At 41.0% G+C, this 23,130-nt stretch overlaps 1 protein-coding gene across 3 annotated transcripts; it reads left to right on the top strand.

Moving 5' to 3' along the window:
- XIAP (X-linked inhibitor of apoptosis) lies at nucleotides 1,175–21,983 on the top strand. 3 transcript variants are annotated; one of them, XM_021406296.1, is made up of 7 exons: nucleotides 1,175–1,297; nucleotides 12,418–13,323; nucleotides 14,997–15,096; nucleotides 16,012–16,090; nucleotides 16,618–16,651; nucleotides 17,898–18,098; nucleotides 19,444–21,983. In XM_021406296.1, exons 2-7 carry the CDS (start codon nucleotides 12,450–12,452, stop codon nucleotides 19,635–19,637), a joined length of 1,482 nt encoding a protein of 493 aa, XP_021261971.1. In that variant the 5' UTR covers nucleotides 1,175–1,297; nucleotides 12,418–12,449; the 3' UTR covers nucleotides 19,638–21,983. The 3 variants fall into 3 exon arrangements, with proteins under 3 accessions (XP_021261971.1, XP_021261973.1, XP_021261972.1); XM_021406298.1 differs by having other exon boundaries at nucleotides 1,206–1,285; XM_021406297.1 differs by lacking the exon at nucleotides 1,175–1,297 and adding an exon at nucleotides 10,434–10,525.

Here is a 23,130-nt window from a genome sequence, read left to right as displayed (position 1 = left end):
TCTTCAGTAAATAGAGAATACAAATTAAAAGAGAGAGCAAGAAAGAGAAATGGCAAGTGTATATGGAACAGACAGTGATTTAGAATCTTTGAAAGGTTTGTTTTAGTATTTCAGCCAGTTGTGTCTAAAGCAAATTGTTTTCATAGAACATTTCTTGAGGCCATCTCTGTTCATAGCAAAGAACATCATTTAAATGCTTAAATAATATTTCTGTAGCATGTCCCAGAATGATGGTCTTCATTTTCAGTACAGTCAGTTTTCTCATTTAGAAATTACTCGGTTTGTTTTTACTCTGTGCAGATACACTGAAGATTTCAGATCAGGAAGAGTGCCAGCCTGCTGAGATGTCAGCCCACACATAGCTAACTCGGGACTGGAAAAACTCGTTATTCTCATGAGAGGGAGGGCCGCAGTGACCTCACCAGATGCCTGAAGTATAGAAACAGCTCTTCTGATACCATTACTTTTCAGAGCCACTGTAAAACATTTTGTTATTGTTATTTTTGCAGAGGAAGTTCTGCAATATTAGAACTACAGGACTTTAGTTAGACTGTAAGGCACAAGGGCACCCAATTTTCTATACATTAAAAAAGAAAGGTTAATGGGGTATTTTAATATTGCAGAAGAACCATCTTAGTCTTGAAAAGGGATAGATGGTTTTGGCTACAGCTACCAAAGAGAATAGCCTGAGGCTTTTGTATGGCTTGGGATATTTGAGTACAAATACGTAAAATGTAATGAGTTTAATAGCTGGTGAGAACAGAATTTGAAGGGGGGGGAAAAAAAAAAAGAAAAAAAAAAAGCCAGTTCCTGGCCAGTTTAGCAAGAAGTGCTGCAGGCACCTCTCATCTTCAGTGGGTACCACAGAGAGCAGCACCCGGCGGGTGACTTCTCAGGGCCTTTGTGCAGCCCGTGTGGGGAACACCATGGATTCCAGGGGGATTAAGCACTCCTTCGCACCATCTTGCAGCCAGGGCCTCGAACACCACACCTGGCGGGAAGCGCGAGCGAGCTGGGGGCCCTCCGGCCGCCCCGCTCCCGTACGTTTCACCTGCACAGCCCAGGAGGAGCGGGCGGGAGGCCGGCAGTCGCTGAGGGTTGAGGCGCTGCCCTCCCGCCGCCACTGGGTGCCGCCCTCCGCCAGCGGGCGCCGCGCTGCCGCGCTCCCCCAGTCCGCCTGGGGGCGCTGCTCCCAAGCGGTGCGGGGCAGAGAGGCTGCCGGGAGCCGCCATTTTCTCAGCGTGAGCCGCCGGAGCGCTTCCCGCAGCCGGGGCCGGTGAGGAGGGTGCGTGGCGCGGTGAGTTGTCAGGCGGCCGCGGCGCACCCGGGGCGGTGGGCGGGCTCCCAGCGCGGGGTTAGGGCGCTCCTTTCCGCCCCCGGCGCTGCTCGGGACCTTTCCGCCCGGTGTGCCGAGGGTCGCGGGAGCGGCCGCCGCGCCGAGAGGCGTTGCCACGGGAACGGGCGCGCCCCCTCCGTCGTGAGCGCCGGGCCGGGCCGGGAGGCCTCCCCGTGCCTGCCTCCCCGTGCCTGCCCCCCCGCTGTGCTGCCGGCAGCCCCCAGCCCCGTTGAGGCTCTGTGGCAGCAGTGCTGTGAGGAGCATGGTGCTCGCTGAGGTGCCTCAGGGCTGTACCGCTGCGGAGGTGTTCGCTAAGGGCTGCCTGACATCCAGGGAAGCGCTCGGAGGGGCAGCTCTGTCAAGGAGCTCTATGCGGGAAAACCTGGCTGCGTGATCGCCGCTGAACCACGGAGTCACGGAACGTCTGCTGCCCGGGGTTGTGCACTCGCGTGTGGGAGAGTGCCCGTGTTTGAATGAAGCAGAGACGTGCAGCTCTTCCTCCTGAGCCGCTGCCCGCACAGGAGCTGCGCTTTGGGAGTTTCCTTATGGATGGGACGTGCTGGTGTTCCCCCACCGAGCTCCCGCACTGCGCTGTCTTCTTCACTTACACACACACAAAAAAAAGTTGTGCCTATGTGCACCTGTCTGCTGTTCAGTGGTTATTTTGAACTTTGGCTCCTCTCCCTACTTTTTTAAATTTCTTTTTTATGCCTATTGCTTTGAAGAATGCTCTTCCTGTTCTTTCAATAAAAATGTAGTTTTGTTCAGGTTTTGTAGAGTCCCTGTTCGCTCCGGTCATATTTTCTTCAGGTGTAATTCAGAGCAGTTCAAGCAGTTCTCTTCAGCAAAACAGCTATGTATTTATGATGATATCTTTGTCTTTAACATTCAGTGTATTTCTGTCTCTGTGCTATTGCCTTCCTCCTATCGTACTGCTAAGTTCCATATCAATGGATGCAAGAGCTGTTTTTGGTCTTGATAATTTCAGTGCTTTTTAACTGTATTATCAGTGTGCAGTTGCTGAAAGCTACGTTTGTTCTTGAAGCTGCTTTCATGTAGTTTTGCAGATCTGCTTTATCTTGCCATTACTGCTATGTCATGCTGTGATTTTAATACTTCATATAGCTAACCAGAATGATTTTCTTTCTTAAATGAACCACCAGAAACTCTGCTAGGCCAGTTTGGAAGGAAAAGCAACCAACCAAAGGAAAAAATGCTTTATTATCTGGACAAAATGTCAAATCTTTTTTTACTAATAGCTTGATGCAGTTAAGTAAGATATTCACTGTTAATTACTACGTATCTTAAAATAACTGCATAAGACAAACTCACTCTGAGAAAGCAAGTTTTCCTGCATGGAGTTTCTTGAATAAGTTCTTATTTGGATTTTTTTTTTTCATTTCCTTTTTCATTTCATTTAAGTGCTTCCTTTTGCTGTCTTGTAGTTTGCTTCTGGGCCCTTTAGAGAATGCCCAAGTGCTTCTGTCCTTCGGAAGCTGGGCACCCACGCCATTGACCAAGAAGGGCAAAGAAATGAGTTAATGATGGTTCTGGACTTCCTCTGACCTTGCTCTTTGTAACCAGCAGCAAAAGCGAAAGAACAGTGATGTGGGTGTGGTTGGTTTTTTTTTCTGTCTGCTTCAAGTGATATGAACCAGGCTTGCTTCTGTTATCAGAACAGTTAGAAAATGCGCGTTCCTATCAAAGTTTCTGAAATATGAAGATGGATTTTGTTGCGGGCTTCTGTGTGGCCATGATGGTGATGGTGCACCTGGTGCTGTACTGCCAGGCTGGGCGAGACAGCCAGTGGGAGCAGAAGAGTTGCAGAATATCCAGTTCATAGGCTGATGAAGAACTCCCTGTGAAGGAAAAGAAAAGGCTGAATCATTGGATCTTAGAGTGTCTGCTGCCAGGCTTTCTCCTTTTTGCTGTCCCCTGGTTTTTATTTCTAGGACACAGAAATGGTTTCTCATCCACGTATCTTCCTGAGTTGCCCTAGTCTTTAATCTCTTGCTGCTTACAGTGAAATATCTGAGTGTCAGGTTTGCCCTGGCCTAAGACTCTCCCACTTTCAGAACATCTCCTAACTTGGATTTCCTGGCCAAAAGATAATTCTAAAATGCTTTATTTGAATCATAATTTTGGAGCCTTGCTTTCTTAAAATATACTGAAGGTTATATGGAAAGTTTTTATCCTTCGTATTTATTTGCAACCGGAAGGCAAATACTAGATTTCTTTTTTTTTTTTAAAGATTGGTGGAAAACAGATGAATCTAGTATCTGCTTTGGTTAGTCTATTGCTGACCTTGGTTGGTGACAGGGTACTAATTTCCCTTAATTTCTTAGGGGAAAGCCATTGTAAATACCCTTTGCATTTTTATTTTCTGTCAGGAGTTAATGGTGTGTAGTCTCCTGCAGCTTCTTGTTTTTCCACAGCAAGAGGTCCATCATGAGGAGTTCTGTCCAAAAGACTCTGAACATGGCTATTGGAAGTCAGGCTCCAGAAATAGATTTCTGAACCTAAGGGGAAAAAAACTGCAGTTGTGCAGGAAGGGTGAAGGTACATGAAAATGGAAGAAAGTGTGTTGCACAGCCTGAACTGGGTTGTCCTACAGGACTAGGAATGCTAGTATTTTAATTGGTGACGCTTCATAATAGCTCAGATTATATCACAGAATGTTTTATTTTTTGCCTTTTCTATCCTTGGTTGGTTATCAAGTGGATGGCAGCAATAAGATGTCTGACCCCCTCGTATGTTGCTGTGTCTTTGAGTAGGTGAGGAAGGGACAGACGCTGACTTCATGAGGGCAGATTCTGCACATCTAGTTTTAGGAACGTTTCCTTTTTTAGACATGGAAATTGTAATACTGGGTGCACAACTGAAAATTGTTACCGGAGAACCTGTGTGCTTTCTGTGTTAATTTTGGACTTGATGACTATCCAAAATCTTCTTTACTAGAGTGCAGGTTCTATTTTAAAGCTTGCTTAGTGTTATCTTGTTGGAATTGAGAAGCCATCCTCAGTGAATAATGTCACTTACGTAATATAAAGTGTAAAATGAAGTTGCACGTATCCTGGAGTTCGCTGTCCTTCCCCTTCTGTGCTCTGGACTGTTTCTTATTAAACAGAAAGGCAAGCTGAGTGCTTTCAGCAGGTGCAATTTTCATATTTCACTTCTGGTACTGTGCTAGAATTAGTCCCCAGGTCATCCCAACTTCCTAACAAACTTCAAATTAGAGTTTAGAGGATAACTCAAGAGATTCCAAGCTTACATGGTGAGCTGTGTGTATGCACACAAGTTTTGTGCATGTGTACGTAATTTCAGCCCGTTAATGAATGACAAAGTATTTGTGCTAGTGATACCAGGAAGCACCGTGGTGCCATACCTGTGGGCTGCTGTTCGGAGCAGACCAGCTTGCTGTGTGAGCAGCCCTGCTGGGCAGAGGTTGCAGGCTCCCTGTGCTGCCCTGCTGCTGCAGCTTCTTCCTTTATAATCCCAAGGATTCGGCAGTTTTGCTGTGGCATTAATTGCTGTACTGTAGCTGAAGTCCAGTCTCATTATGTCCCCTTGTGGAGAGCTGATCTCTTGTTCTGTCTTTTCGCTCAGTGATAAGCTTAAACGGTTTGTAGCTGAACAGTAAAAGCGTGTGATGCTGCAGGCTGGAGCACAGCTCGTACTCGAGAAGGAAGGTGCACCCAAGGTCACTGCAGGTTTTGCCTGGCGTTTTTTATCATTGCCCATTTAGTTAGTATATTCCAATTGACTGGCTTTTTTTTTCAAATTTCCTGACCAAAAAGAGCAGTAATTCAGTTGCATTTCTGCAGTGATACACTTTGTAATCACTGATTGATACTTTTTTTTCTATTTTTAACTCAGCAGCTTAAGAGTTGACACAAGTAGCTCCTGGTTTCCAGTTTTAACAGGGTTGGATCTGCTTGGCTTGCTTCTTTGTTTATTAAAGTTGCTTTGTTGTAGCTCAGGTACATGTATCCTTTTCCTTCAGAGCTATTAGGGTAGGTGCTTTGTGAAGGAATGCTGCTTGTCTTACTCAACTTGGGGGCTCCTAATGGTCATCCTATTAAGTTACCTTAGTTTTATAAGAAAACAAACCTGTCCCCTGAAGCACTGATGGGCTTTCATGGATGAAAGTGTTTCAGTTTGGGTTATTGCATTAAATACAGATTCTAGGCTCTTCACTATCAAAACTAATGGTTCTGGAAGTTCAGTTGCAATATTCTTACGCAGATCTTGAAATTAAATCTAATTCTTATTAATAATACAGAAGTGAATGAGCTAAATCTTCTAAAGTTAAAGCATGAAAATGATATGGAATGCAACTTGTGTATCACTTAAATTATACTTCTAAAATATATGTAGAATATAAAAATAAATCTTGTAGAAAAATATATATTTTTGTTTTCCCTTTATGTAATTGTTTTTTGGTGCTACAGAATTAGAGATGTGCAAATAGCCTTTTATAAAGGGGGGGGGGGGTGGTAAAATATTTAAGAAAATTCAGTTATTGGTAGAGGATATGGAAACAGGGTGGAAAAAACTGATAGGCCAGTTTTCCAAAGTGTGCAAAAAAGAAAATCCAGCAATGTTACATTTATTATTTCCATATGGTTTGTCTGGAAAGAATACTTACAGAATCTCATTAAGCTTAAATGAGATAATTCCAAGTGATCTGTTACTAGAAAATGGTAGCTAAATTGTAGGCAGTCTTCTGTATGATTACAAGAGCACAATGCCTTTCTTGAGGGATATTTCATTATATTTCCATGTATGCTCCATATAAAACAGTCATCCTACTGGAGCTGCTGGAGACATTTGAGACTGTCAGGATTGCTTTTTCCTTTTTTGTGTTTTATTCTGTTTTTTTTTTGGGGGGGGTGGGGAAGGGGGGGGCTGTTATGTGAAGTCTGGTGCCCTTGGAGTTAGTTCTCTGCCTTTACCTTTAGTCTCTCTTTCCACCTCGTTCTCAATATGCTTGAGGTTTGGGTTTTGGTAGGAAGTTTTTGATTGTTTTCTTCCCCTCCCTCCTGCCCCCCCTCTTCCTCGCCCTCCTCCCCTACCTTATTTTTAGGTACTGTCATCTGTAGGCAATTCATTTCAGTGGCAGCAACTGTCAGATCTAAACTTCTGCTTTGGATAGGTTCTCTTGTGTCCAAACTGAAAAGGCCAACCTCTCTCTTGCACTTTGCTGCATACAGAGCACTAGCAAGGAGCTTCATTCCTTCCTTGTCACTGATGGGGAGCTAAGTAGGGCCAATCTGAAAACCCAGTAAATTAGCTGATGTGCTTAGGAAAGATTTGGTGGCAAAGCAAAGGGTGTTGTGTCAATACCTTCCCTCTTTTTGAAACAAACAAACCAAGCAAAATGTTTTTGGTTTGTTTTTTTTTTTTTAGTGGCTACTGGTATGTAAATGTGAATGTGCTAAAACTTGTCAACCCTTTTTAAGCTTCTTATTCATCTTTGTAAGTATAGTCCAGTGGGTAGCACGCTCCTTCTTTGATCGAATTGCAGCTGAGCAGGCACCAAGTGACATATGCATGTCTGCGGTATGCGTGGTCAGCTGGTACAGCGCGTCCTGCTTGGTATTTACTCGGGGCACCACTCACATTTCCGAACTGGGCCAACAATGAGTGCTGACATTGCTCTCATAGTGAGCGTGTCCAGCAGGAGCAGTTCCGTGCTGGATGCGTGCTGTGGCCGGGAGCACGCGGCTGTGCCAGTGTCCGCCTGGTCTGAAGGTTACTGCCGTGCTTGCCGTTCGGAAAGAGACAAGAACTAAAAATAACTCCGTATAATGTCAGTCTGTTTCAGGGTTGAGAATGGAAACAATAATGTGTGGTAACTTACACTTGGAAGAGAAAAGCAGATTTGTTGCTTTTCCTTTGAAGCATTTCAGTCCGAGGTAACGTGGTGGTGTCATATTTTTGCATAAAATCAGAATTTGCACAAAGCTCAAATTGGAAATGTCTGACTTGTAAAACTTAGGCATACAGTTTTGCATTTTGAGTAAGGTAATGCTTTTGTTGTGAACTTTGGTCTTTTTTTTTTTTTAATCTGAAGCTTAAAAAGTAGATTGTCTGTGTGGATACTTTAGCCTGAAAGTGGGAGGTGTCTTGTGGCAAGGACCTCCAGGTATTTAAAAATAGGATGGAACTTGGCTCAGCTTCTAAAAGTCTTTCAGGTTAAAATATTTGTTTACTCACTTCATGTATAAGGAGATATTTAATGCTTTAATAATAAGAAGTATATAAACGGTATGTCCTGGCTTTCTAAGTGAAGACAAAGTTTGATCACAATAGAAGGTCCAGACATTTTAATTAAATCTATGTGGAAAGGGTTAAGTAAATTCTTTTCTAAACTCAGGCCTGCTGCTGGTCTGTATCGTAAAGTGTTATGTATGTGTGTTAGTTGGCTATGTATTATTACTTTGTTTCTCAGTCGAAAACTGAATTTTTTTTAATCTGTAATTAACATTTTGGAGTGCTGTTACTTTGCAAGATATTGCTTTTCATCATTATCCCATGTAATATGCAGTGCCCATGGTATTACAGAACATAGCTGATGTTTCCGTTCAGTCTTCCGTTCTCTCCCTCTTTGTGCTGTTGCCCAAGTGTTCCCTTCTCAGTCCCTCCATGCCCTTACACCACGCAGCTTCCCAGCAAACACCCAGAGGGTCGGCAGAGTAAGTGGAATAAATAAATACAAACTGATGTATGTGGTAGTTTGTCTCATGCTGTTACTTCTGCAAGGAGAGTCTGTCACATAGGAGATGTACCACCCACGGGATATTTGGAGTTCTACAGCCCATATTTTAAAGGTGAGAAGTTATTTCAGGAGCAGAGGAAAAAATGCATGATTAAGCATGATACGCGTATAAACATTCTCAAAAGAAATCTTTCCTTAAAATAAATTCTTTAAAAAAAAAAAAAAAATTACTTGTAACCAAAATCTTTAGAACAGAAGGGGCGGGGGAGTGGTTCAGCAGAAGACAGCCGGGAAGCAGCAGGGCCCGGGCTGGCTCTCGCAGCAGAACGCCGACCTGCAGGGCAGCGCTGGCAGAGGGCACTGCAGACTCCAGGCCCTACTCAGGATACAGCGTGAGCTCAAGTTGCTTTGGCAAAATACCTCATCTACAACACGAAGAATGATGACTTACTGTAAGCACACTATATGCACGTGAATAATACTGTTGGACCAAACTTTTTTCTTTTTAAGAATTGAAAACTTTCAATAATGATTTGCAATAACGCAATAAGAGCCCTTGTTAAAGTGGTGCTTACAAAGCACAGCTTCCATGTACGTAGCTTACAAGAAATGGAGGCGATTATTCTCTCAGCTGTTTGTTAACTTTGTATATCACACTCGTCGTTACAGTAAGCGGTCACCTATCTGACGTATGAAGCAAAAAGGTACAAACCAAGGGACGTCTTTGTGTCCCCAGGAAATCCCCGAGGTCCGTCAGACCTGAGCCCTGCTCCGTCCCCTCCCCTCTTGCGGGGGGTGGAGTTCAGAGGGCGGCTAGCAGAAGGGCTGAGGAGGATGTCTGTCATTGCCTCAGGTGTTTTGTTTGCAACAGATGAAAAAGGGATGCAGGAGCTCTGTTCTGGTTTGAAAGTATATATAAAACAAATATACTATGTAAAAACTTTGATAGGATAAGGGTTGTGTTTTTTGTCAATATTTCTGAACCTAAGTAAGTAAAAATAAAAACACACTGCTATTTGTACTCCGGAAGCACATGCATTTATTTTGCTTTTCTGAGATACTTGCTGAAAAGGAAACTCCAAACTTTGAAGGATGTGCAGCAGGCTGTGTTTGCCACCTTCTGGAAAGTCTTTTAGGTGTGCAGATAAGAAAAAGAGTATGCAGCTGAGGCTGTGTGAGTAATAGCAATTACTGTACGATTGAGGTGTGGTAATGATGATTCCAATTCCATAAGATCATTTGAGCTCTTCATAGGAACCACCCTAGAGGATTTAAAAGCAAGATTTTTAGAAGGAAACAAATATGAACTCTTAAACTTATAATAATAATAATGTACAAGTTGGGAAAGTTGGGTTTTTTTGAATGTATGTATACATACCTCCAGCTTTCATGTTACTGCATGTAATTACTGAGTTTTGCCCTTCAAAAGTCAAAGCAAGCGTACAGGTCAGATTGGTAGGTTAGTCAATATAATTTGTTCACTATTTCTGAATCTGCTGAGCTAAAACCTTACTGTAATATTATTTCAGGTGTTATTACATTAGTTACAAGCTGACCTACAGAACTAATTGAAGTCGGTGCTCAAAACTAGCCTTGTGCCCAGGGCTGCGTGCAGTCAGCGTGCTGCCTCTCCGCTGTGTTTTCTCAACCTGCCTACTGGCTCGTTAGCTTTGTCATTGTGGCAAGGCATCATAATTTTCCCCTCCCCATTTTGAAATGTAAAAAAGGTTATGCTCTTCCTCTGGAGGCTGGATCTGGTATTGTTAAGCAAATAGAATAATTCAGTAATTGTAATATCTGCACTGACCTTGTAGAAAATGAAATCAGTATTAACACAGGTGTTAAAGAAGGACTGAGAACAAAGCTCAGAGCCAGATGAAGGCCTACTGGTTTTTAGGTGTTTGCAGTGTTATGCTCTTTGTTATGCTCTTTGAAGTTTTTTTTCTTTTAACTGTCTCAGACAAATGCTTCTTGTTGAGTGAATGGAGCTGTCATAAGGGGCTGGATCTGGGTGTGCACGTGCCTGCTGTAGCACTGCGCTGAAACCTTTGATGACAGTAACTGCTGACGATGCGGAGGGTGTCTGTCAAGTTGTGCAAAGCAAGTGTAATAACTGATTGAAGGTTTCACATTTGCTCGATCTATCTTAGTGGTATGAAACACGTTCCTGACTGGCACAAGCAGCAGAAGGCTGTAGTGGCAACCTGGGTGAGAGAGGCTGCTGTGTGCTGGCCCAAACTCATTGCAGACAGCTGAGGAGCTGCTGTAAACACCTGGGGAAGCCAGGTGCATCAAAGCTTTACTCTCAGGCACCAGAAAGTCATTCAGCTGAAGAAATATGGCGCCCTTTCTTGAACTTGGCTCCCAAAGGTAGAATGCATGCTCCTGGGGAAAGGGCCCTCCATGCCAAAGTGAATATGTGTACCCATCAGGCAGGGGGCTGCGGCCTGCAGGCAACCTGCACCAAGGTGGATACCCCCTATTTTGAAACACTGACCTATCCTATTGCTTTTTGTTAATGAAGTCCTATCTGTAACAAGTTAGCCAGGTGCTTACTTGACGCATTCTTGTCTCAAATGGAGGGAGCAAAACAATGGTTTTGCAAGAGGAACTACTTAGGGGATATGAAGATTTCCAGTGAAAATTGCCAGGGTTGGTTGCTAGTTTTGCTTTTGGGCTCTCCTGAATGCTCGCAGTGCTCTTGGAAATCACTGTTGGCTTTGTGGCCCTAGAGGGAAATGCCCTTTGACCACTGACTGTGACTTGGCATGTCCTGTATTTATTTGCATGGTACAGCTAAAAAAGGAATTGACCTTCAGAGTTTGTCGGTTGGCTTATTGCGAAGATTATTGCTAGGCATATTTTGGGGATTTTCGAAGGAAATGTGGCCCTATTTTATCCATCCTGTGTGTCATTTTTGTTGTAGTGTAAGGAGAGGGGTTTTTTTTACTCGCAGGGTTCAGTGGATGCAGCTACCAAAGCACTGCTTTTGTAAGGCACTAAAAATGTTAGCGTGCACTCAGAGAGGAACTAAAACTGTAGATTGTTTCCAGGAATTTGTTTGCTTATGGGAATAAAAATAAGAATAGGTGGAAGGTATCTGGATTTGGCATTGCTGATAGGAAAGCTAAATGTGCATTTTCAGGATTAGCATCTAGCTTTGTAAAATTACAGTTAAAATATGGGAAACTTCTGTGATTTTTTTTTTCCTAAATATTTTGTAGACTTCACATCGTGTAGAGCAAGAGACCACAGCTCTTGAATTCTGCATCTGCCTTTGAGCTGAAAAGGGTTGCTGTGTCTCACTGTTCTGCTCAGCACCTGGGCAGCACTTTCTGAGTTGATGGGAGAACTGCGTGTGTAGCTTGGAGGATTGACCACATCCTTCAGCTGAAGATTGTTACAAACAATAACAGTCAGATTACTCTAGTGCCTGAGTCTGTCACTACAGTTGGTAGGCCGTTTCAGAGTCCTCTCCAGAGGAACTGGGAAATTTCTCTGTTGAAGATCAAACTATTCAGCAGTGTATACTAGGAAATAGTTCTGATTTGTAATGCTTATCTGTACCTCATTTAATTTCTTTTTTTTTTTCCTGAGGAGTGTAGTGTTGTTCTATGGAGTGTGGTAGTTATGGGTGGTTTGTTTCTGAAGTCTTGGTCATCAATTCTTAAGGTCTGTCCAGTTCCATACATTAGGTCTTTGTGGAGGGGAGTACACTTTTTCTTTGTAACCTCAGAAAAATTGTATTTTCTCTCCTCTCTCTGCTACTTGTTGATCTCATGTACCACTGCTTTGGCATGAGTCTGTTCAAACCAGCCTGTTTCCTCCACCCTTCTTTTCCTTCTGTACAATCCTGTCTAAGCAGGGTTGACCAGTCAACAAAACGCTCACCTGTCTGTCTCTAAAGGAGTTACTGTGTCCAGTAAAAACTTGACAGCTGCTTTATTCTATTAGACTGTAAATCTGATTCTGTAACTCCATATTCTTGGTTCAGAAGCCTTTTGGCAGCTTTTGTTTAATTCTTCCTAAATTTTGTTATTCTTGCAGTGTTAACCTGCTAAAAAATAAAGCATTCTCTTGAATGTATAAATGTGTAAATCTGTATGCGTCCCAGGCAAATTCTTATTAGTCTTCTTTTGTAATGTATTCCTGTAATGCTTTGTCATCTTCCTGCCTTTTCTTATGCTTTATTTTTATTTTGGTTTGACTCTGGATGGTGGGGAGCAGGTGAGGTGGGGAGGCACAGGAGGAGACCTTCTTTTGATACATAAAAGCCGGTTCAATTTAGCTCATGTCCGTGTTTGCGAATGTGTATCCTGAGTCCTCCTGTCTGAAGCTAACACGTATGTGCTTTGTTTAGGAATTTGAAAGAGGAGCCCTACATATGCAGAGATGACGTGTAATGGCCCGCATAGCTCCAAACCTGGTGCCACGCCAGCCGCTGCCGGCAGCCAGGAGTGGACGCAGGAACGCTGCCGACTGGGAACCTTTGTGGAGTTTCCGCCTGATTGTCCAGTTTCAGCATCAGCGCTGGCTCGAGCTGGCTTTGTTTATACTGGAGAAGGTGATAAAGTCACGTGCTTCAGTTGCCATGCGACTGTTGAAGGATGGGAGCCCGGGGATTCTGCGATTGACAGACACAAAAACCTTGCCCCGGATTGCAGATTTATTACTGAGTCTGCTTTTTTGGAAAATGATGTACATCCTCTTGTGCAGAGCCACCGGCATGGAACTGAAAATGGCTCCAGCGATTTAGCCCTCTCCTCTGCTCTGGAGGACTCTTCTGATGTGGAGGCAGATTACCTGTTGAGAACCAGGCAGGTTGTGGACATGTCCGATACTTTGTATCCTAAAAACCCTGCTATGTGCAGTGAAGAAGCCAGACTGAAGTCCTTTCACAACTGGCCGCCCTATGGCCTGTTGACGCCAAAGGAATTAGCTAGCGCAGGACTCTATTATACAGGTGTTGGAGATCAAGTTGCTTGTTTCTGTTGTGGTGGAAAACTGAAAAACTGGGAACCTGGGGATCGAGCTTGGTCTGAGCACAAGAGGCATTTTCCCAAATGCTTTTTTGTCCTGGGTCGGGATGTTGGAAATGTTTCAACTGAATCTATTTGTGCCGAGCTTGGGAGAAGCTGTCTCAACAACGAGCAGCATCCCAGGAATCCATCCATGGTGGAATATGAAAGGCGGATACAAACGTTTGTAACTTGGATATACCCTGTTAACAAGGAACTACTTGCCGAAGCGGGATTCTACAGCACAGGTAAGACAGACCTCCAAATGGCAAATATATCTTACAAATAAATGTTGTGCAAATATGTTTTATTATGAAAAATATAAACATTTTCCTATTCTAATGTAGAAAGGTTTGCCAGATTTTTATTTGAATTGAAATTTATTCCGCTTTGCTCTACAAACTACTTTTTGTGTTTCTCTTGCAAGATTATATCCATCTTTTCAGGTATTTTTATTAGCAAAATACAAACTTGTCATACATTTTTTTTTTTTAGCAGTAGAGCATCAAAGTGAGTTTTCCTTACCTGCTAAAACCCTCCTTAAGTATCTTTCACAGTGACAGTTATTGAACCTAATAGTTCTACAAAATGAAGTGCTGCCCTCCAGGTAACCACCCCAGGTCTATAGAGCAAGTGCGTAGCTCTGAAGCATCTGACCAAGACAGCGCAGGTTATTTGCCATTTTAATTAGTTAATGCGTTTACATTATCGTGGCATCCAGACAACCAAAAAAAGCAGGCACCATTATTACCTACTGTAGAAGCTTTATGAAGGCAAGGACTCTACTGGAAGAGATTTCACTCTTAGAAATAGTGTATAACTTGGATAAGGCTCTCATATCTTTGGGCATTGCTTTCTCAATCTGGAGAAGGCAAATAATTCCTTATTGAATTGCACAGAGCAGATAAAGCTCTTTGAAATTCTTCACTGAGAGATGCTGTGCGAAGTAGTGCTATTATTAGGTCACAAAGAAAAGGGGATTATCCAGGATAATTTCTTGCTCTCATCTTAATTGGCTTCTCCCTTAGTAGCTCCCAGAAGAGTTTTTTAATCTGATACCGTTTGTTTTGCTTGTGGCCATAAATAAAACTCTTGATATATTCTTACAAGGGAGGAACACAGGCAATATTTGTACTCAGTAGTGTTGTTTTATCAGTTCCGCCTTGGATTCCTAACAGTAAGCAGCTTACCTTGGCCAGGGGAGATCTGCGCTGTGGAGCTGAACTAAACAGGCAGTGTATCAGAGCAAGTGGCTTCTGCATTTCTGGTGGGCTGAGAAGGATTTAGTTTTGTTGAGGGGAAAAAACCAGAAGTACCCCTAGCTCCTCTCATTTCTCAGCAATTTCTGGTGCAGGCTTCGATGGCAGCGGGCACAGTGCTAGCGCTGAAAGAATTCCATTTCTTCAGGAATGGCCATCCGTTATGTAGAACCCATTAACTTTAATGGTGAAATGGAGGAGCAAAACACACCCTTTTGAATTAAGTTCCTATTAGTAATTTCCATTCCTGCTTATCTGTGACTTAAATAGAAAACGGAGCTCTGGTCGTGAGGACAGATAAAGTTGTGTCAATTACTTTCCAAATAAATTTTTTGTGGTAGTCACTTAACGGCTTGTTTATCAGTGGAATGTGCTATCTGATAATAGACTCTTTCCAGCATTTGCTTTTTATCTGTGTAATTACTTGCTAAATTAGAATTCAGAAGTATTGCATGTGACTCTATTTTATGTGACTTTAATTTCAATTTTTTTCCTGAATGCTTGTTTCAGATCATATTTACTATACTCTTTCAAATGGAGTCTTTTCCAATTACAATTGCCATTCAGCTATCTAAATGTTTGTTTTCCTTAATAATGTAGTGTTTTAGGTGAGAACTCATTGGCATGCCTACTGAGAGTATGTAACTTGGGTGTTTCCTAAGGTAATGGTGATCATGTTGTGTGCTTCCACTGCGGTGGAGGATTGCAAGAATGGAAGGAAAATGAAGACCCGTGGGATCAACACGCCAAGTGGTTTCCTGGGTAAGGTATTTTTTACTGATTTGGTTTTGCACATCATAGGACCACAGAATCCTTAGAGTTGGAGGCGACCTTTAAAGGCCATCTAGTCCAGCTCCCCTGCAGTGACCAGGGATGTGCACGTCCGAGTCATCTTCGTAGTATTTTGTCTTTATGACAGAGCCTACTAGTAAGGATTTCAGAAGGCTGGCTGTGACTTTGACACTGTTTCTATTTATGGCAGTGGGGTTTTGGTTTGTACATCCACATCAGTGGCAGTGTTTCTGAATCTCACAATATACCTCATAGATCCTTCCAAAAGTAATGCCTTGTATTTATTTACAGGGAAGCTACAACAGATGCAAAAAGCACAACAGCACTGTCTGAAAGAGTAAATTGTCAGCTACAGAGCACTGTTTTTCAGCGTAGTCACCACCATTAGCTACGCATTTTCACCAGCAATGAACAAGGGCCTGTACGCCATGCTTGTTTAAAAAAAATAATAATAAGATCTGCCCCAGGTACTGCCCAGTAGCTTGGACTGGTTGGAAAATAACAAAAGAAGACACAAGGCACCTGCGTTACCTGTGCCTGCTTTTCTGTGATTACTAACTACTACAAGAACCAATGTTTTGACCTAATGTTAGTTATTCACTGGAATTTTTTACTTTTTATAAACCTGTAGCATCAGGTGGCATGGCCAACAGCTCTTAAGCTTTCTGTTTCACCAAAACCGTGCAACGCATAATTACCGCTGAAGCAATTAAGAAGTTTTTAGAAAAGCTTAGGTGATATTACTGATGTGATTAATCATGTAGAGATTTGGGGAGCAAGCGTTCTGTATGGTGTAGGAATTGTATCAAACCTTTATGAAGTTTTTTTTCAACTTCTGTTTGCTGCTTATGCAGTTATATGATAACTAAATATTTTTGTTTATAGGTGCAGGTTCTTGAGAGAGAAAAAGGGACTCGAATTTATAAATAATGTTCACTTAAGAGATGGATGTAGGGATTCAACAGTAAGTGTTTTGCTTATTAGTCAAATGCCATTTTACTAAAATAGAAAACAATCTTAACATAATTTTCATATGAAGTCAATCTTCTGATCCTCTGCATAACTTTTAGTCCTCCTGCTGCTGCTTTCCTTGGCAGAAAGTGAAAAGCATTGAAGTATGTTTTGATTCTGCTATTCGAGCTTTATAGATTGTGCAATTGCCCCTACTTAGGTAATGAATGCCAGGTTGGGTGCCTTGTAGATGTTAGTTATTTTGTCCTGAAATGCTAATTCTTGTAGCCTGGGAACCAAGAACCATGTACATCTTATTGTAGCAAAGAAGTGTTAAAATGAAAACTTAAAACCATGTGAATGCCATAACAAAGTATGGATCCCTTTGTGAATGTTCAGAGCGGAGCAAATCTGCTCTAACTAGTAGTTCTACTCAATAAAATAACTGAGATCAAATAGCTATTTTGTGTCTTGTAACTGTATAGGTTTCCTTGTACTCATTCCAGAATTGTAATTTGTCATCTTTTTATTTATTTTTAGATAGAACCTGCTGAAGTTACAATACTTCCTAAAGGTATCTATTAAAAATAATAATAATGAAAGTAAATGGTTAATTTCGAAGTTAACCCTCAAAAACTCAGGCAAATTGTTGGGTGATTTTCTTCCACTGCTTCGTTCCTCCTGAACAGCTGCACAGTGAATTTTGTTTCTCATGGGGTAACTCTAATTGTCACTGGATAAATATTGTAAAGAAGAGTTGGTAAACCATGAAAATACCTGCGTTGAGTTAGTGGTGGTATGGGATGAGAGCTACAGGATACTGAAATGAAATGATGGCTGTTGCTTTTCATGAGCTGGGAAGAGTTAAATTGTAAAATGGCAAGGAATCTAGGAAGCTGAGAAAGCTTAAATAGCTTATGTGCTGGAATGTCTAATGCTGGAACAATGTTTCTTATGACTATGAAGAAGACGAGATGGTTAAAGGAGCGACAGGCAGGCAGTCGTGCTGCAGCGTGACATGGGATGATAGCTCTTGCTAATAACAGTGCTTACACAGCACCTATTTTTAAAACTTTTCAAATATTGCTTGTTTGTGAGAGGAAATTGTTTAAAAATTTTGCTCTTTGATCCGTTATGTGAAGTAAGGAGGAAATTCGTTGTCTGTGTTTAATAGAAGAGTTGGACATAAGATACGCTGCTGGAAAACCTATTCAAACAACTGCATTGAAAAAGAGAGAGGAGCAAGTCCCACAGCCTGAAGAGCAGCTGTGTCTTAGCTGAGTGTAGTGTGTTATTGTGGAAAGGCTCACTTCAGAAATTCTGAAATGACTGTGCTTGTGTTTTGGTTTCATAAACTCATACGATTTATTGGTTTCTATTACCATATGGATGATGTTTCTTCCTGAACTGAATTATAACTAATGTAAAGTTAGCAAATACTTTTGTATTTACTGTTCCTTGGGATTTCTGATGAATTTCAGTTAACACTCAGTTTTGGAATTTGTGATGTTAATTGCGTAGGATGTGTGATCTAAGGAATTACGCTGAAAATGTTGAAGTAGTTGATTTGAATAGCAAATCCAGGAGGATTTCTGTATTATGAGTAGATGAAGAGAGACTGGGAAAGCAAGGGTTGAGAAGCTCTCGAGTTTTCAGTGTTTTCCCAATGCAGTTCTTAAAGGCAGCAAAACTTTCAAATCAGAAATGTAATTTTTTTTTGCTAAATATCTGCTAAGGTGTTTTAACTGTAACGAATGCTGTCAGACAGTCAAACTCATCTTTGTTAAATTGTGTCATCGTTCTTTTTCTCTTTGTTTTAGATGATCTCTTACAGAATCATTTGGTACAGAATGCCATACACATGGGTTTCAGTTTGTCTGAGATTAGGAGCATTATGGAAAAGAAGTTGCAAATGTCCGAAGAAAGCTATACGTCTGTTGAGGATCTGGTAGCAGACTTAATAAGTGCTCAGAAGGAAAATGTCAAGGGAGAACCACCAAAAGAAAGCCCACTTGAGCAAGGTGAACTTAGTAAATTGCAAAACCTACGTGTGTACTTTCATAATAACTCGTTGGTCTATGAAGCACATCCTATCATTATCTATTCATTCTGCCCTCTGACTCAAGTCTTGTTACGATATTGGAACTTAAAATTCAATCTATTATTTTTGGGCATTGAAGAAGTTGAACAAGGGGGTGTTAAAAAATATTTGAGGTTAGTAGAATGTATAAATGTCACGTACAAAATGAATTTATTATTAATACCACAACACAGTGTAATATTGAAATAATAGTCCAGTGCCCTCTGAGGTTAACTAAAAAGCCAACTTTACTGCGACAATGGCGAGGATAATTATAGATATGGGGACTGTGGTGAAATAGACACAATAATTTATTGTCAAATATTCAATGTACACAAAATTAAATACTTCACTGCTAAAATTTTTCAAGTGGTGTCAGTACTAACAGCACTGAGTAGAAGCATTCTTCTTCTTGGCCAATAAGGAAATGTACTTCTGGACAATGTTCCTTTTTAATTATTTGTGTTGCAGCTATGCTTGGACATGCAGGTCATGCTCAGAAAAGCCATTGTGGTGTACTCTGCAGATTGGCCAGAAACAAGTTGTCCAACTCAAGAGCTAATTTGTAGTTTAAAGACAACCATATGGGTGAATTCATAGGTACAGAGAAGCCCATCTGGTTGGCATGATAGGCAGAGATCTCACTAGGCCATTCCTTTTAACAACATTTTTCATGGATATTATGCAGAGAAAGAACTTGCCATGAAGATGGGTGTTATTTTTGTGACTGACTGTGGGGAGCTTTCCCCATGCTGTAGGAGAAGGCTTTTGAAGTGTGTATTTTCAAATGAGGCTTACTAGAAATTACAGAGCTAATCTACAATGCAAAACAAATTATTTCTGTGTGACAGTTTTTTTTAAGCTTTTGAAGTATGGGCATTTTCATAAACAGAAACAGGGAGGGAAACAATATCCTCATTCTTTAACCTGAGGAAACTTGCTGAGGAAAAGAAAAATCCAAATTACTTAACCAGGATCATTGAACCTTTCTTCCACCTTCTGTGTAGGTTTTCACAAAGCTGCCGGTGGGAAGCCTCTGAAAAGAATGGCTCCTGGTTGCAATGTGTGTATCCCAGCTTGCACAGATATTTCCAGATCTGAGCAATATAGCTGAATTCCCTGCGTTGGTCTGGGAGGTGGGAAAAAAAAACAACTGAGGATTTCATCTTAGTTTGGTTACCCATCTTGGGTGTTTTTGTTTGTTTTTTTTTTTTCTTTTTAAAGGTGCAACCCCTAAATGACATGGAAAACACGCTAACTACTTCCTATGTATTTATTTTTCTTAGATCTCAGTATTGAAGAGAAGTTGAGACGCTTGCAGGAAGAGAAGCTGTGTAAAATCTGTATGGCTAAGGACATATCAGTAGTCCTCATTCCCTGTGGTCACCTGGTTGCTTGTAAGGAATGTGCTGAAGCAGTTAATAAATGTCCTCTGTGTTGTACAAACATTATAAAAAGACAGAAAATTTTTATGTATTAGTGAAATGTACAGTACTGCAGATGCAACTGTTCCCTGCTTGCTTTCTTTAAACGTGTGTAACGTGGTAACAGCCGGTTGGGTGCTCACCAGTCTAGCACACACGGCGCATCTCGCTTGGGAGATAACGTAAACAGGCAAGCTTTAATCAACGCCCTGGAACACGAGTCGACTGTCAGAAGCTGCTAGATTTTTGTTTGGAGCACTCGTATTCTACTGCCTCCTCAGTGCTCTCCTTACTTCTTGTGCTTTCACTTCAAAGTTGTGATTTAGAATAACTGTCATTGTATTTTCAGAGCTATTTGTTTGTGTTCACACTTCTAATCTTCTGCAAATTCAGGCGTTAAATGTACATATATTCTTTCAGGAAATGGCCTAGGAAAACTGGGTGTTTTGATTGAGTAGCACTGATGCTGCGTTTTTTCCCCCACTAACGGATTTGGGAAATGAGAGAGAGTATATAAATAGCAGAAAAAAAAGCTACTTTTTATAGACTGTGCTTCTACTAATTACCATTTGCTCAGCTCATTTATCAAAAATAGACCTGCTTAATTCTCTCTTCTTTTGGGACCAAGGGTAACAGCCTCATCAGTGGAAACAAATTGCTTTAGGGTAATTTTTATATTGTTATTTTGAATATTCAGATGTCTGAATAGCTTTTCTGAGGTTACAATTCTTTCTGATTCATTGGATGCTACTTGAAATCTTTCATCTTTATGCATCTTATCCCCTACTCATCCACTGTTACTAGTTTGAAAAACATCAGCTAAAACATCTTTTCATTTTATTCTTGTCACTTGCCTGTCTTAAGAGTTAAATAACATCAGTTGGAGCAGCTTTGCTGTAGGTTCTATGTCTTCTAGCTACAATTGTCTGTGATACTTTGTAGATCAGTAATTTTAACTTTATTGCCACTAAAGCTTGTCTATCTATTTTGTCATTCTTGTTTACACTGGTAAGCCTCTGCAACCAGTCTCAAATAATAATTAACAGGCTAAACAAACATGAGCAACACAGAAAATAGCTCAGAATAGCATTGATTTTCTTCTCTTTTCTTCTTAGATTGACAAGTTAGCAACACCCTCGGAATTAATGGACCCCTTTAAAACTACTTTAAGCTTTAAAAATTCCCTAACTGCCTCTGGATGGGTATGACTAATGAAAGATGGAAACTGTAACTGATGTTAATCGTGATGTTAGTCAGAACGCTAATTCCTAAGTTCATGTGATGTGCTACCTACAGACATAAAATACAGACAATCCTAGGATGGAACGACGTGGCAGTATTTAGGTTTTTCTGCTGTCAAACTACATGTATTTAAACACTTTTAAAATTATTTTTCTTTATTGAGTTTTTCTGTGTCAAATGCAATTTTGAAAACATATAACAAACATAACTCCTGGTTTGAGAAGACCTGGTTTGGCAAAGCCTAAGCAATGCAGAGCTTTATTTATGTCCTCGTTCCTTTGTTTCACTGTGGAGGGACTCTGTATAACTGAGGTTTATGCAAACAGAGTTGTTTAAAGAATCGGGCTCTCTATAAAACTTGTACGTACTCATTTTTGAAACTCTGGCTCTCATTTGTATGCATATCAGCTCAGGTTCTAGCATCTCAAACACGCTGTATGATTGAAAATGTTAGTTCTGTAGCTTTGGTTGCGACGTAATTCAGAGAATATGTAAACCTGCTGCTGAAAGATTTTACTTTGTTCCTGCTACTTTGCCAGTTTTTCTGTTGTGATCAATAGTTCCTGTATCCCCACTTACTATTTCTGTGGTTGCTGTATAAATTGGCCTCAGAAAACTGGCTTTAGTCTTCTGCTTTTCTCTACACGTCCCTCTGTCTACGTATATATGTATATATGTCATTCCTTACAAGTGGACTCAACAGAAATGAAGGATATTCTACATACCTCGTGCCCTTCATTATGGCAGGAGCTATCTTGCTTTAAAATTCCCCCATGCCCATGAGACGTTCAACGTGCGTTTGCCTCGTGTTTATAACGTTTAGCATTATCCTAACTCACTTTTCTGCTGGTATTTTAAGTATAGCTGGTTTACAGTAGCACTAATTATGTGACTTCCTATTTCTGTGGGCACACTAATGTATTCTGTGTACATAGAAAACTTGGGTCCTACACACTGAGTAATATATTTGATTAATGATACTTTATAAAGAATATATAGTTTTTCACACGATGAAAGTTTTAAATCCAATATACAGAAATGTAATGTCTCTATTTTTTGTTAGATATTTGCTATGATTATATGAGATTTCACAGAACTGACATGTTGCTCCGGTGCAACGTTGCGTCTATTTAAAATAAAGTGCAATCCGGTTACTCTCAGAGTAGTGTGTTTGATTCTTAACGTGCAAAAGAAATAATAGAAGGTTGGGTTCTCTTGCTTTGTTTTGTAACTCAAGTGTTCCTAATTTAACACGAGTGTTAACAAGGATGAGAAGTATGTTTTTGGGTTGAAAGGAAATAATCTGTGGTTTGTATGTGTTAAAATTTGTTGATTTTTTTTTTAAATATTCATTTAGCTAATTTTTATAATAAATTAGATTCTGGTTCCTAGGAGTTGACTGGAAACTTCATAAAGAACTCAGCACTAGGATTTATGTTCCTCTTCTGGGAAAAACTAGATGTGTCATATTCTGGTAAGAAGGGGTTTGGTTTTGTTGGTTTTTTTTCTTCTGTCTTTTCAGAGAGTTTAGTGTTTGAGAACTCCTGCACCCAGGGCTTTTTCAGGACCGATGTGTTGGCAGTGCTGGCAGCCTTGTCTCTGGCTCCCATTTTCACTTACAGGGAGGGCTCGTGTTAACTTAACAGGGGAAACTAAAGGGGAGGCGTTTGCACAGGAGCTAGTATATCTCACCTAAATAGCTTGTTTAGTTATTGGTGCAAACCATGTTATGCTGCCTTGCTTAAGCAGATGGTTTGTTACCTAACCTTGACCGAAGTCATGTGAGAGACTGTGTGAGTGAGCTGGATCTAGCTTACAGCCTGCAGCTTTTGCCACGCGGACTAGACAGAGCTATCTGGGAAAGAGGCTGACCAAATTCTGTTTAGAACTGTCACAAAAGTAAATCCTAAACCCTGGCAGGGAGGTGATTTGGGGTGTAAATCTACTACGTAAACTCTTCAAGAGGAAAACATAGAAGTAGGTCACAAACAATACCCTCAGAGCTGGAATGAACAGCAAAAACATTACCCAGTTTGTATGCAAATTAATACGAAGTGCTTCACTTGAGAGCTTCTGTATTACTTCTGAAAGATACACTGTGTATCTGGGATTTTTAAAAAACAAATATTATAAAAGATAGAGCACTATAGTGCTACGCTGAATTTGAATTATTCGGGAACATTAAAAGGTTAAGAGCCTGCTAGCAAGATGGCAAAACTGCTCTGTAGGTTTAGGGTTTTTTTAATTATAATCAGAGTTCTATTCAGACTAAATGCAAGAAAATAATTAGCACAGTCATCAAATTTT

The sequence above is a fragment of the Numida meleagris genome, chromosome 8 (genome assembly GCF_002078875.1).
Source record: "Numida meleagris isolate 19003 breed g44 Domestic line chromosome 8, NumMel1.0, whole genome shotgun sequence".
NCBI classification, from domain to species: Eukaryota; Metazoa; Chordata; class Aves; order Galliformes; family Numididae; genus Numida; species Numida meleagris.
Note: the sequence above shows the minus strand (reverse complement) of the source record. Positions and strands in the feature narration are given on the sequence as shown.

What these genes read in the sequence shown, in the direction of transcription:
- XIAP (XM_021406296.1), top strand. Translation starts at nt 12,450, where the DNA reads ATGACGTGTAATGGCCCGCATAGCTCCAAACCTGGTGCCACGCCAGCC. An exon ending in CACGCCAAGTGGTTTCCTGG is followed by an intron (nt 15,097 to 16,011) that starts GTAAGGTATTTT and finishes TTTTGTTTATAG; the next exon opens with GTGCAGGTTCTTGAGAGAGA. An exon ending in ATGGATGTAGGGATTCAACA is followed by an intron (nt 16,091 to 16,617) that starts GTAAGTGTTTTG and finishes ATTTATTTTTAG; the next exon opens with ATAGAACCTGCTGAAGTTAC.